Below are 14,960 nucleotides of genomic sequence, written 5' to 3' on the forward strand. Positions count from 1 at the left end.
AGATCATACAATATTTGTCTTTGTCTGACTTATCTCATTTAACATAATGCTTTGAAAGTCCACCCATGTTGTCACAAATGGTAGGATTTCCTTATTTTTTATGGCTTAATAGTATTCCATTGTGTATATATACTACAACTTTATTGATGGATGTATCCATCAATGGGCACAGGTGTTTCCATACTTGGCTATTGTAAATAATGCTGCTATGAACATAGGGTTGCATATCTTTTTGAGTTAGTGTTTTTGTTTCCTTTGGCTATATTCCTAGAAGTGGAATTGCTGGATCATATTGTAGTTCTCTTTTTACTTTTTCTGGATCCTTCATACTGTTTTCCACAGTGGCTGTACCAACTTACATTCCTACCAGCAGTGCAGGGGTGTCCCCTTTCTCTGTATCCTCAACAGTATTTGTTATCTCTTGTCTTTTTGCTTATGGCCATTCTAACAGGTGTGAGATGATTATATCACTGTGGTTTTAATTTGCATTTCCCTAATGACTAGTGATGTCAAGCTTCTTTTTCTGTACCTGATGGCCTTTTGTCTGTCTTCTTTGGAGAAATATCTCTTTGGGTCCTTTGCCCATTTTTTGATTTGGTTATTTGTTTTTATTTGAGTCGTGTGAGTTATCTGTATGTTTTGGATATTAATCGTTATCAGCTATATGGTTTGCAAATATTTTTTCCCATTCTATAGGTTGTCTTTTCACTTTGTTGATGGTTTCCTTGCTGTGCAGAAGCTTTTCAGCTTGATGGAGTTCCACTTGTTTATTTCTGATTTTATTGCTTGTGCTTTTGGTATCAAATCCAAAAGAATCATTACCAAGGCCCATTTCAAGGAACTTTGTTCCTATGTTTTCTTCTAGGGGTTTTATGGTTTTAGGTCTTATGTTTACGTCTTTGATCTTTTGAGTTAATTTCTGTGAGTGATGAAAGGTGTAAGCTATGGGTTCAGTTTCATTCTTTTACATGTGAGTATCCAATTATCCTCTAACCATTTGTTGAAAAGACTGTCTTTTCTTCATCAAGAGCTCTTGTTTCCCTTGTCATGTATTAACTGACCACGTATGCTTGGGTTTATTTTTGGGATTTCACAGAAACTTAAAGATTTATTTATTTATTTATGATGCCATTTTATTATAAAATCTCGCTTACCATTATTCTGGTTTAATTATTTAACAAAAATCTTTCATAGACTCAGCATTTCTTTGCACATTTAATGCCAAGAAACACAGAAAGAGCTGAACTAAACTACCAAAGCTTTTACTTTTTAACCTAAACTGCCAAAGATTTTTACTTTTTGCTTGCCAAAAACTGAAAGTAGGTTTTTTTCTTTTAAATTTGCCATTTATTAAATCTGAAGATTGCTAAAAGGATATTTCTTTCTGGATATTGACTTTCAGGGGTGGATTCTAGTGAGAGATGATACAGTAGGACTTAGTGAATAAGGTGGAGTTTGGAGAGTTGCAACAAGTTCTTATGGCCCCTGTGGATTGCTTAATTCCCCTGAAATGAGGTGATTTTGTGAAGGCATCTGTGAATGTATATGATGGGTGAATGTTGGTTTGGATGTCTCATGATGTTTAAGAGTTAAAAATTAATAGCTCATACTGTTATTTTCAGGAGCTGGTGATGACACACGAATTTGGGGGCCACCTTTTGTGGGGACAGAGAGTACTTATTTCCTCAGTGTTAATCGAAATAAAAAAGTAAGAATATATTTTCTTTCTTTGTTTTTTTTATATATAATTCTTTTGTAATAACAAAACTTTTGTTTCTATCCTTTTCTATCATTCGTTTCTATCCTTTTCTTGTATATATAATTAGTACTTAAAAGAAGGTGAAATTTTATTCATTCACTAGTTACAAAATAGAAACGAGAGCTTTTTACTAATTTTCCTTCTCTACTAACTTATTTCATGAGAATTTATAATGGTTTATAATGGAATAATTTTATTAAAGAGAAAAATAATTTGATTCTTTACATTTTCTTCTTTCAGAGATTGCTAATTGCCTAACATTTGGTATTATTATTTGAAAAAATTTTACTAGAATCCTTGCTATCACCCTAATATATCGCCATTGCAAATAAAATCAGTAAAGATAGTTCAGATGTTTCTTCATGAGGTATCCTTATTGAACTGTCAGTAATATGAAAACCTTTATATTATTTTAATATATATATTTTAATTTTTAGAGTATAGCTGTAAATATCAAGGATCCAAAAGGGGTGAAAATCATCAAAGAGGTACAGTATGCTCTATGGAAGATATCTTACCACCTGGGTTGTAACTGGGGATTTGAACATGAGTTGAAGTGTTTTAAAACTTTATTTCATTGGCAATCACTAATTTTCCTGTAAACGCCATTTAAGAATTTAACTTTACATTTATTGTAAGTGAAATTTGCTTTCTAATTTCTTAGATGTTTTGTATAATATTTCTCTACCCTGTGAAAGTTTTCAGTCATAATATTATCTACTGTTGACCGAATGCCTACTCTGTATCACTCTTAGGCTTGGACACTTTCCATATATTATTCCCTCAGATCCTCAGGATTTGACTTGTAAATTGGTATCAGCATCCTCATTTTCACGGGAGGGCAGTGAGTCTCATGGCCTCAGGGGATGCTCCAAAGAGGACAGAGCTGGTAAAGGGAAGAGCTGAGGTTTGAACCCGGTGATGGGGGTCCCATCACTGGAGAGCCCAAGCTCTTCTAACCTTTATTCCGATGGCTAATATGTCCAGAGCTGATTTCAGCATCTTTGCTTGAGGGGCAGGATTGGGTACTGGTTTGGTGCACCCTAGTTCTCCACTGCTGAGATTCTAATCCTTCTTTCTTTACTTACTAATTTATGTGACTTCAGGTAGATGATGTTTTTTTTTTTTTTCAAGATTTTCTTGCCTTAAGATTGTTCTTGCCTTTATTCTCCTCTTTCTGTTCTCTCAGTATCATCTTCAGTGTTCACAGTTCCTGCTTTTTTGCTTCTATTTCAGAGCATTCTGATATTTTATCCTAAGTAGTCAAGGTTTCAGATTTGTTTGAGCAAATACTTTGTAGTTTCATTAGAGCTTCTCAATAGGTGGAATTCCTAATTCTTGCTACTAATGCGTAAGTGTGCTTTTGAGTATTTTAGGACTGCATGTATGATTCTGACCAAAGTACACAAATCTCCAGGACTTCCTTCTCGCTGTCCTGGGATCTTGCCAGTCTTTTACTATTCTACTTTGAATTACATTTACATTCTACCTTGAATTAACTTTCTTTTTCTTTTTTTAAAAATAATTAAAAAAATTTTTTTAAAGGATTTTATTTATTTATTTGACAGAGAGGGAACAGAAGCAGGGAGAGTGGGAGAGGGAGTAGCAGGCCTCCCACCAAGCCGGGAACCTGATGTGGGGCTTGATCCCAGGACCCTGGGATCATGACCTGAGCCAAAGGCAAATGCCTAATGACTGAGCCACCGAGGCACCCCTATAATTAAAAAATTTTTAAATTTATTTGACAGAGATAGAAACAGCGAGAGAGGGAACACAGGCAAGGGGGGGTGAGGGAGAAGCAGGCTTCCCGCTAAGAAGGGAGCCTGATGCGGGGCTTGATCCCACGACCACGGGATCATGACTTGAGCTGAAGGCAGATGCCCAGGTGCCCCTGAATTAACTTTCATTATGAGCTTGATTTCTCTTCATGTCTGATTGATAATAAAGTACATTTCAAGTCATATTAAACTTAAATAAATTATATGGGGACGTTATTGATGTCTGTTGCTTTTAGCTAGTTCCATGTTTTTAGCTTTTAGCATGTTATATATCTTATTGCCTAGGGAAAAAATTATTTTTTGCCTAGTCTTTTTATGCTTTCTGGCATCGATTTCTCTTTTAGCTTAAGAGTAGCAAAACAACCTCTTTATTTAGACCATGGTGGCTATGATTGCTAATATATTGAGTTTAGTTTATGGAAACAGTTCCAAAGTAGCATACAAAGCAATCAGCTGGATACATGAGAGCTTCAAAAATATGACTCCTTTGTCTCCTAGGCTAACTAGAAACAGCTTGAGCAAAAAACAAAACTCTGCTTAGAAAATCTATGTAGATCCCAGTATTTTCATAGCAATATGATTTGTTAACTTTCTGACATATCATTTATATTTCAAATAATTCTCTATGTTAACTAGTTGACAGTCACAATATCCATATTGAGTGCACATGATATGTTCCAAAGAGCAATGTCATGGATTTTCTTTTCTTTCTTTTGTTCTTTCTTTCTTTCTTTTTTTAAAAGATTTTATTTATTTATTTGACACAGAGAGAGATCACAAGTAGGCAGAGCAGCAGGCAGAGAGAGGGAGAATCAGGCTGTCCGCTGAGCAGAGAGCCCAATGCGGGACTTGAGCCCAGGACCCTTGGGACCATGATCTGAGCTGAAGGAAGAGGCTTAATCCTCTGAGCCACCCAGGTGGCCCTGGATTTTATTTTCTTATGAGAAATTCAGACGTACAAAATAGCTGAAAGAAGAGTATAATGAACTTTCTTCAACCCTATGCCTAGATGCAGTGTTGTTAATATATTGCTGTATTTGCTTATTTACATATGTATGCCTATATGTGTGTTTGTGTGTGTATTTTTAAACTATTTTATATATTTTATATTTCTAAGATTTATTTATATATTTATTTAAAGAGTGTGAGCAGGGAGAGGGGCAGAGGAAGAGGGAGAGAGAATCTCAAGCAGACTCTGCACTGAGCACGGAGCCCAGTGTGGGGCTTGATCATGACTCTGAGATCATGACCTGAAGAGTCCAACGCTGAACTAAGCTGAGTCACCCAGATGCCTCGTGAACTATCTTAAAGTGGATGATAGGAAACTTTGTCCTGAAATCTTTCAGAATACTTTTCCTACCAATAAGCATATTCTTCGATATAACATTTAAAAATTTACTTTATGATTTCTTTAGCAATGTGGTTAAATTATTATCATCACTTTCCTTTCTATTTCTGATCTCCACTGTGTTCTTAAATTACATGTAACAAAGGGATCTCAGAATTAGATAATCTGTATTTCAACTTAATTTTAGTTCTTATTTACTCTTTGGCTAGATGAAGGATTTTCTTTTTTCTGTTTTAGAAAGAAAAAGGTAGTAGCTTCTCTAACTCATGCAAAATTGTGCTTGCTTTTTTTTCTGGGCCAGATTCTAGGATACGTGTTTTAGGTGATTGGTGAGCACTTAGATGAGGAAGAGGTGATCAGCAGTAAAACTGGAAACCAGTCCTCTCACTTTATTTCCTAGTAGATTATTGTATTTGGGAAATGCCAGTAAATAGTTGGTCTCCTTTGAAGCAATTGTCAGACATAACACTTGTAGTTAGAGTGGGGAGCAGTGTAACTCAGAGGGAGTTTTCTGATGTTATGATTTTAGCATCCCCCTTTTTTTAAAAAAAGATTTTATTTATTTAATTGAGAGAGAGAGAGTGAGAGAGAATGAGCAGTGGGGAGGAGCAGAGGGGGAGAGAGAGAGAGAGAGAGAGAAGCAGACTCCTTGCTAAGCAGGAAGCCCAATGCAGGGCTCCATTCCAGGATCCCGTGGCCCTGCCCTGAGCCGAAGGTAGATGCTTAACTGCCTGAGCCACCCCGGCGCCCCAGATTTTAACACTCTTGTGTTAGAATTTTTATGAATGATTAGATGAAGCTTTAGAAAACATACATGATCTTGAAATGGGTGAATATCCTGAAACAGAGGAGGAGAGACTATGTTGAATGACAGAGCAACTAAGAGTCAATATCTAGTAAGTGGCTAAGACATCTTTAAAATATTTATAAAATGGAGAAAAGAAAAATTTCTGCCCTATATACTTTTTTGGGATAGTTCTTTATAAATATTAGAATGCATACATACTCAGTTCTTGGGTAAGCTTAAAAACTACTGTGCATCTTTATGAGTAGAAATGTGTAGCTCGGGGCACCTGGGTGGCTCAGTGGGTTGAGCCTCTGCCTTCGGCTCAGATCATGATCTCAGGGTCTTGGGGTTAAGCCCCGCGTCGAGATCTCTGCTCTAGCAGGGAGCCTGCTTCCCCCCTCTCTCTGCCTGCCTCTCTGCCTGCTCTTTTCCAATCTCTGTCAAATAAATAAATAAAATCTTAAATTAAAAAAAAATGTGTAGCTCTTAAACTCACCTGCTCCATATTTTTTTAATAATGTGATAGAGCCAGACCACCTGGTGTTCTGAGCACAGCTCTTGTTAGTTAAAAGAATATTTGTCATGTTACACAAATACTAATACATGTTCATGGAAAAAAAATTAACATTTTACTGTATCATGTCAAATCTCTTTATACCCTTGTATACTCATTTTCCCCCAAAACATGAGATAATGTAATATATATTGTTTTTTAATCTGCTTATTTTGAGTACTTTATAATATTTTTAATACTTTTTATTAGCATAACTTATTCGTTTTATTTATTTTTTTTGTCTTACTGAAATAGTGAATTTATTTGTGGTCCATCTGGATACTTAATGTAGGTTGAGATGTGATTTAGAGTTCCACAAGGTCTGAAAATACAAATAGCCTATGCAGTTAAAATGTTTTTTGTTGTAGTAGAATATATAGAACATAAAAATTTCCATTTTAACCATTTTTGAGTGTACAATTCGGAGGCATTAGTTACATTCATAATAGTGTGAATCACTACCGCTATCTGTTTCTAAAATGTTTCTTCACCCCAGACAAGAACTGTACCTGTTAAGCAATAGCTCTACACTTCCCTCTCCCTCCAGCCCCTGATAAACTCTCATCTACTTTGTGTCTCTATGGATTTGCCTATTCTGAATATTTTATATAAGTGAAATCATACAAGTTTTATACTTTTGTGTCTGGTTAATTTCATCGAGCATATTTTCAAGATTTGTCCATGTTGTACCGTGTATCAGAACTTTGTTCTTTTTTTTTTTTTTTTTTTTTTTTTAAAGATTTTATTTGTTTATTTGACAGAGAGAAATCACAAGTAGATGGAGAGGCAGGCAGAGAGAGAGAGAGTAAAGCAGGCTCTCTGCTGAGCAGAGAGCCCGATGCGGGACTCGATCCCAGGACTCTGAGATCATGACCTGAGCCGAAGGCAGCGGCCCAACCCACTGAGCCACCCAGGCGCCCCAACTTTGTTCTTTTTTTAAGGCTGAATAATATTCTGCTTTATGGGTACATTTGTCCATTGATGGGCACTTGGATTATTTCCACCTTTTGGGTATTGTGAGTCATTGCGCTATGAACATTTGCATAAAAGTACCTGTTCGAGTCTCTGTTTTTGGTTCTTTTGAGTATATACCTAGGAGTGGTATTGCTGGGTCATAGGGTAATTCTATGTTTAACTTCTTGAAGTACCCACACAGGGTTTTTTAAAATTAAAATTAATTCATTAAATGCCCTTTGCGGGGCGCCTGGGTGGCTCAGTGGGTTAAGCCGCTGCCTTCGGCTCAGGTCATGATCTCAGGGTCCTGGGATCGAGTCCCGCATCGGACTCTCTGCTCAGTGGGGAGCCTGCTTCCTCCTCTCTCTCTCTGCCTGCCTCTCTGCCTACTTGTGATCTCTCTCTGTCAAATAAATAAACAAAATCTTTAAAAAAAAAATAAATGCCCTTTGCGTAAGGTACTACATAATGCACATGCAGAATGTATGCAACGAGAGCTGACCCATGTAGAAACCTACATGTGTTTGATGTAGTTTGGGTCCTTTACTGCCGGCAGGAGTGCCTACACGGGGTTACTGTTTAATAGTTTTTTTTTATGGTTAATTAAATACATTTAGAACTTTTTGGAAAGGAAGCATCTGAAAAGTATAAAAGGATTTCTGAATGACATTTATATGTATTACATACCCATATGTGCAGGTTGTAATGAGGAATATTACATAGTAAGGATGGAGAATAGTAAAGACATTGTATCTAGTTTCTTCTACAGGATTTAAGATGTTTTCCATATATTTTAATTTATTTATTTAAAGGTTTTTCTATTTACTTATTAGAGAGAGAGAGAAAGAGAGAGAGAGAGAGACAGCAGGAGAGGGAACACAAGCAGGGAGAAGGAGAGGCAGGCTTCCCTCCAATCAGGGAGACCAATGCGGGACTCGACCCCAGGACCCTGGGATCATGACCTCAGCCAAAGGAAGCCGCTTAATGACTGAGCCACCCAGGCGCCCCTGTTTTTCATATATTTTTGTATATGTATTTTAACTTTTCTATCTAAGCTACTTGAGACTATATTAGGACCATGTAACCTAGATATTTCTTACGTTTAATGTAAGCATATCCCCTTAACACCATGCTATTTGCTATTTTAGTGGCCATTGTCTTACTGTCTGTAATATCTCATAGTAGTTGACCCACTGGTGCCTTTATGTTCATTTAATTCTACTTTGTAATTCTACTTTTCCTGTGATTTTTCTTGACTATTACAATGTGAGGATCAGCTGTGTTTACTAAAATCCAAATTGTGTCATGTGAGGGTTTGTTCAAAGGTTGGAAGTCCCTTAAGAAGTCTGACTCATCTTCCCCTCCTTCCTCAGCTTGCAGCTGTTTGTGATGTATTTGTGGAAAACTACATCCCTGGCAGACTGTCTGCTATGGGCCTTGGATATGAAGATATAGACAAGATTGCCCCTCACATCATCTACTGTTCTATCACAGGTATTTTGATCCCACACTCTTGTCAGCGAATAGATTTTCTAGTTAGTTGGCTTTCTTTGTTCCTGTAAGAAGCCTCTTGCTCGTATTGGTTTTCTTGAAGTGATTCTGTTCTCCCTAGCCCTCGCCCTCTGATTAATCATTATAGGTAACCGAAATGAAGATTTTTCATGTATTTATTGGCTGCTTGTATTTCTTCTTGAATTGCACGTCTGTAGTTTTGTTTTTGCAAATTTTTCTATTGATATTTTATAGACATTTACAAAATACTTTGTATTTTGTATTTACAAAAATACTTTTATATTTATAAAATACAAAATATTAATTCATACATAGAATTGTAGGTGAAATATTAATTGGCTTTAGCATAGCACAGGAAATCAACATATCCCCTTAATTTATTCAAAAGTGTTAAGCCAGGTCAAGGAAAGAGTTCAGTAAAGTCTTCCAGATTGTTTAGCTGGGGAATGTTGTGGGTGTTTGTGTGTGTGTATGTGTTAGGTCCAAGGAAACAAGGTTATTATTTGAGTTAGTTTAATCTATTTTTAAGCACTTATCTATTAATTAGGGAGGTAATATAGAAAAGTGGCTGTGAAAATTCTTAGTTACATTAATAGTTTTTATCAGAAAAAATTATAGTATTTTCACTCTTCATTCATCTACCAAATATTTACTGCAGGTATGTGATTTGCCGGGCAGTATTCTAAGGTTCTGGGATGTGGCAGTGGATAATACATGGAGGTTTGCCTTATATTATAGGTTAAGGAGATATATAGTAAATAAATAAATAAACTTATTCTTTAAGTTTTTAATTTTTTTGTAATTGAGCCCATTAATGATAAGGGCTAAAGAGAAATAAAGTAGGGCAAGAGGGATGGGGTGAGGATGAGCTATATTATACTTGGAGATAGACCTCTGGTCCTACAGCGTCTCCCTTGGGGGTGCCTGGGTGGTTCAGTCGGTTAAGCGTCTGCATTTCGCTCAGGTCATGATCCTGGGGTCCTAGGATTGAGCCCCACAGTGAGCTCCATGCTCAGCAGGGAGCTTGCTTTTCTCTCTCCCTCTGCCTCTCCTCCCCAATCCCCCACTCCACTTATGCTTTCACACTCTCTCTCTCTCTCAAATGAGTAAATAAAATGCTAAAAAAAAAAAAAGAGAGAGAGAGAGAGAAGTCTCCCTCGATAAACTGACATTTGAGCAGAGACCTGGATGAAGTAAAGGGGTGAATCATACAGATATTGGCAATGATGGCTTCAGGAAGGGGAAACAGCAAGTGCAAAGGACCTAAGGCAGGAGCGTGCTGGGCATGTCTGAGGACCATCAAGGATGGCTGAAGCAGGGAACTAGGGGAATGTAACAGTAAGAAAAACAGGAAGATGTTGGTTAGCAAGATCTCGAAGAGCTTGTTGGCAACTCTTAAGGAATTTGACGTTTACTTTGAATAAGTTTGTAAGTTAATGGAGTATTTTACAGAAGAATGATAATGATCTGACATATTTTTATTATGTTATTTTTAAAAAATTTCACCTGTTTATTTATTTATTAACATATAATGTATTATTTGTTTCAGGGGTACAGGTCTGTGAATCATCAGTCTTACACAACTCACAGCACTCACCGTGGCACATACCCTCCCCAATGTCCATCACCCGGCCACCCCATCCCTCCCACCGCCCTCCACTCCAGCAGCCCTCAGTTTGTTTCCTGAGATTAAGAGTCTGTTATGGTTTATCTTCCTCTCTGGTTTTGTCTCATTACATTTTTTCCTCTCTTCCCCCATGATCCTCTGCCTTGTTTCTCAAATTCCATGTATCAGTGAGATCATATGATACTTGTTTTTCTCTGATTGACGTATTTTGCTTCGCATAATACCCTCCAGTTCCACCCACGTGATCTGATGTATTTTTAAAAGTATCACTTTTCTTTTCCTTTCCTTCTCCTAACGTCCTGAGAAACAAAAACTGAGGGTTTTGGAGGGGAGAGGGGTAGGGGCTTAGGTGAGCCTGGTGGTGGGTATTAAGGAGGGGATGTATTGCATGGAGCACTGGGTGTGGTACATAAACAATGAATCTTGGAACACTGGGAAAAAAAAAGCCCCCCCCAATAAAAGGATCACTTTAGTTACCGTGTTGAGAACAGACAGTAGAGGACAACGTTACAAGTGGAAGAACAATTGTGAAGCTATTAAGCTACTCCAGGCTAGAGATACTGACAGCTTGAATTAGGGTAGGAGTGGTGGGGGTAGTTGAGGAGCGATAGGATTAAAAATGTTTCTTTATTAGTCATAAAGTAATAATAACCAAAATACTCCCATTTCTATGCATTCAGGTTAATTGAGATATAATAATTCTTTGACTATGACATATTACTTTAGTATAAATGATGCTTTTCACAGTATAATTATGTGTTGCTTTTTAAATGTAGATTAAGCTATAACTGCAGTGTTTGGTCAATACTATTTTAGAGGGGATGATCATTAACTTCGCTACTGAATCAACATGAGAGCCAGCGTCTGTAAATAATAGATGACTCTTTACCACTAAATCTGACTCTCTCTTAAATGTACTATTGTATAGGTATGTAATCACACTTCAGTCTTTGTGTCTGAATATCAATATTTATATGTGTCAGAAAGAGGGAAAGGTTTTTCCTTAAAATTTCACAGTCTTGGAAATGTGGAGGTCTAAATTACTAAAGTAGGTAAAATATTATCTTCACATTACCTTGTTATCATAAAATGCTACATAACTTGCAAATGCACCATCTTCAATGACGGTAAATATTTATTTCTCATTCCCATGAATTTGCATTGGTGGAGGTTCAGCTGATCCAGACTGGTTAGATTTGGCTCCAAGTTTCAGGGGTAGGGGGCCTGCTGTGCTGGTCCTGTCTTTCACACTCCTTGGACCAGTGGCCACCAAAGGCGCGTTTTCCTAATAATGAAAGGCAAGAGTACAAGAGAATGAGCCCAACCTCACAAGCACGTTTAAAACATTAGCTACATCCCGTTGGCTTGCATTCCTTTGGTCAAGGCAAGTCACTCGACCAGGCCCAGTACGAATGCATGGTGAAATATGTTCTATTCTTGTGGCAGGATCTACAGAGTCACATGGCAAGGCATGGATTCCAAGAGGGGTAAAGATTAGGAATAAGAATGTATTTTATCACATCCTCCAGCCAAACAAAAATGCTAATTCACTTGGGGGGCACCTGGGTGGCTCAGTCAGTCAAGCGTCTAACTTACCTCAGGTAATGATATCAGGGTCCTCAGATGGAGCCTCAGGTTGGGCTGCCGGCTTCCCACTCAGCAGGGAATCTGCTTCTTCTCTTCCCCTGCCCCTTCCCCCGCTCCTGCCCTGTCCCTCAAATAAATACATAACATCTAAAAAAAAGAAAAGTTACCCCACTTGGGAAGCCTCACAGTTCCCAAAGTTTCACATCTATAACTAACTACAGTTAAAGCCAGCAGTTCTTCTGGGTCTTGGCTTGTGGTTAGAGGATCTCTGCATTTTCTTCCAGCTCTCAGATCCCGTGTTCACATTTTAGTGTGTCAAAGGGCCCTGGAGATAGATTGTATAATGTGGAAGTTCTCAGCTATGGGGAGAGTGCAGATTTGATATGCTTTTTGGTGATAGGGATGGGGGAATAAGGAGGTGATGGGGAGAGGCACTTATAGTCTGAACAAGGACCTTCCATAATTCTGTAATCCTCTACATCCTCATCTCCTGACAATCATGAGAAAAACACCCATACAGTTCATTCTCCTTTATTTCCTGATAAGGAAAGAGGTCCGGAATGTCCAAGAGACCTCTGGTCCTACAGCTATTTCATGGCAGATGGCTTTACAATTCAGGCCTCTTGACTAAATATTAATTGCCTCTGTGCTTTCCCTACTTAGATGTATATCATTGTTGTATGTTACATTGTTATAACTTAAATTGTCAAGTGATGACAAGACACTGAACAGCTTGACTTGAGAAGAATGTAGTCTTGGTCTTTCATTTATTGTTAATCATATTTACTCGTCAGGGAGTCTAAATGTCAATGGAGTCTTTGGAAGCAGAGGTCGTTTATGAGTCATGAATCTATGTGTATATAAAGTAAGGCCATCTCTTTTGTAAAAGTTTGATATTCTGGTAATCAGTGTTTGTTTTTCATATTTTTTTAAAATCAGACTGATTAGATCAGTCTAAAGTTGCACATGTTATGATTGGGATCCTAGACTTCCCTGATGTTCCCCAGTGGCATTGCTGTTCTGTCAGTGCTGTCCAAGCCCAAATAGTCTGTTCTCACTCACATGTTGACCTTACTGCTGATGAGAGTAATCTTAGAATGGCTGGGAGATTTAGTTTAATGCACTCTGACAGTTGTGTGGTTGAGATTGCCTCAGTCTGTGAAATCTGGTCTGCAGGACAAAAATGCTCAACTGATCACAAGGGAGGAAGGATTATTTTTGTAAGGTCCTCTTACCATTTCAGAGTATGAACATTAGGGGGCAGTGTTTAAAAAGCTATCATTCACTAGGAATTACTTCTTGAGGAAACTCATGTGTCCTTTGTACCAGGGGGTAAAGAAAATCTCCGAAAGAGATTTTTATATTTTTATAAAAGAAAGAGATTAAAATCTCCGAAAGAGATTTTATATTTTTATATTATATTTATATTTATATTTTTATATTCTTAAAGAAGTTTTGTTTTTTAAACTGACCATTCTCTACCTCTTTATACTTTTAGTATAATGATATTCTCCATGGCACTTTAATTTTAAGTTGTACCCTCTTTCCTTTGTTTCTTCTGAGCATGTTATTAATTATAAAAAGTTAGCAGTAAAAATCCTCTCTACCACATTTAAAAATATTTACTTCTTTTCTTCTTATTAACTTCATTGCTCTTTGTTTCTAGAAGGATAAACATTGCATTATATTATTGACCAGAATAATTTTGTGGTAGGAACATTGTGTATGCCCTTTAATAATTTTTTTTTGGGGGTTGGGAAAGGGCTTTGCCAAGTACCTTTTTGATTTTTGTGAATTCCCCAATGGCATTTTCTTAATCTCTGTCCTTGTATGGACAGATTACAGGATTCTGCTTGAGGATAGGTCCTCAAGAGGGACCTCAGAACTCATTATCAGAGAGAATATTTTAAGAGAATATTTTAGATCCATTCTTTAGTTTTAAGTAGAAAAAAATCTGAGAGCTCTACTTATGAGCTAAGAATAGCTAAGATAGTTATAAGGAAGAACCTGGTGGGCAGATTTGCCTTATTAGATAAAAAGACTGATACAACCTGTAGTACTAGTATAGTGTGGTATTAGTATGAGGATAAGAAATACATCGATGGAACAGAATAGAGAGCTCAGAAACATGCTGGCATATATATGGAAACATTTTTTTTTTTAGGGCTTATACTCCAGATCATTAAAGGGTAGAATATGCAATAATTGATGGTAGAACATTGGTTATCCTTAAAGGAAAAAATAACCTTGATCTTGAGTTTATTCTATATAGTAACATAATGTTGATTTATACCCTAAATATGAAAAGTAAAACTCTAAAACTTTTAGAAAACAATATAGGACAATGTCTTTATGACCTTAGGGCAGGGAAGAATTTTGTAGACAACATACGAAAAGTATGAACTACAAAGGAAGAGACTGATAAACTTGACTACTTATTAAAATGTAAAACTTTTGTGCATCAAAAGCCACTATAAAAAAGCAAGCAGATGAGTCACAGATCCCTGGAAGATAACTGACAAACGATTAATAACCAGAATATCTTAAAATTTTTCTTTAAATCCAATAGAAGAAAAGAGAAACAGTTCAACAGACAAATGGGCCGAGCTCCAGAAAAGGAAACCTGAATGGCTGTAGAAAGTTACTCAGGGTCAGTAGTTTTTAGAAAAATGCAAATTACATTGTATGTTAACTAACTAAAATTTAAATAAAAAAAGAAAAAGGCAAATTAAAACAAGAATAGTATTCCACTTCACACCTAAGAGATTGACAGACATTTAAAAACCTGACTCTACCAGACAGAGGAATCTGTGAACGTTGCTGGAGGACAGATACCCAGGTTGAAAAATGATATCCATGTTGGGAGTAATTTGGCAAGCTGTTTTGAGATTGTACACAAATCTACCCTATGATCTCCAGTTTTAACTTTTAGGTACGTCCCTATAGAAAGTCTCAAACATGTGCATGAGGGGACATGAAGAATGTTCATAGCAGCATTGTTTGTAATAGCAAAAAGGTGAAAATATGAGATGAAGTATATTTTAGTAGGAGAATG

The 14,960-nt window shown here is 36.9% G+C and overlaps 1 protein-coding gene across 15 annotated transcripts in view; it reads left to right on the forward strand.

Annotated features, from left to right (window-relative positions):
- Positions 1-14,960, forward strand: part of SUGCT (succinyl-CoA:glutarate-CoA transferase) — an 811,293-nt gene that overhangs the window by 34,605 nt on the left and 761,728 nt on the right. For all 15 annotated transcript variants that reach the window (XM_059170572.1, XM_059170564.1, XM_059170578.1 and 12 more), the window contains exons 4-6: positions 1,623-1,708; positions 2,197-2,247; positions 8,553-8,673. In XM_059170572.1, the coding sequence (XP_059026555.1) occupies positions 1,623-1,708; positions 2,197-2,247; positions 8,553-8,673 (258 nt within the window). The remainder of the gene's footprint in view (positions 1-1,622; positions 1,709-2,196; positions 2,248-8,552; positions 8,674-14,960) is intronic.

This window comes from Mustela lutreola, chromosome 4 (genome assembly GCF_030435805.1).
Source record: "Mustela lutreola isolate mMusLut2 chromosome 4, mMusLut2.pri, whole genome shotgun sequence".
NCBI lineage: Eukaryota > Metazoa > Chordata > Mammalia > Carnivora > Mustelidae > Mustela > Mustela lutreola.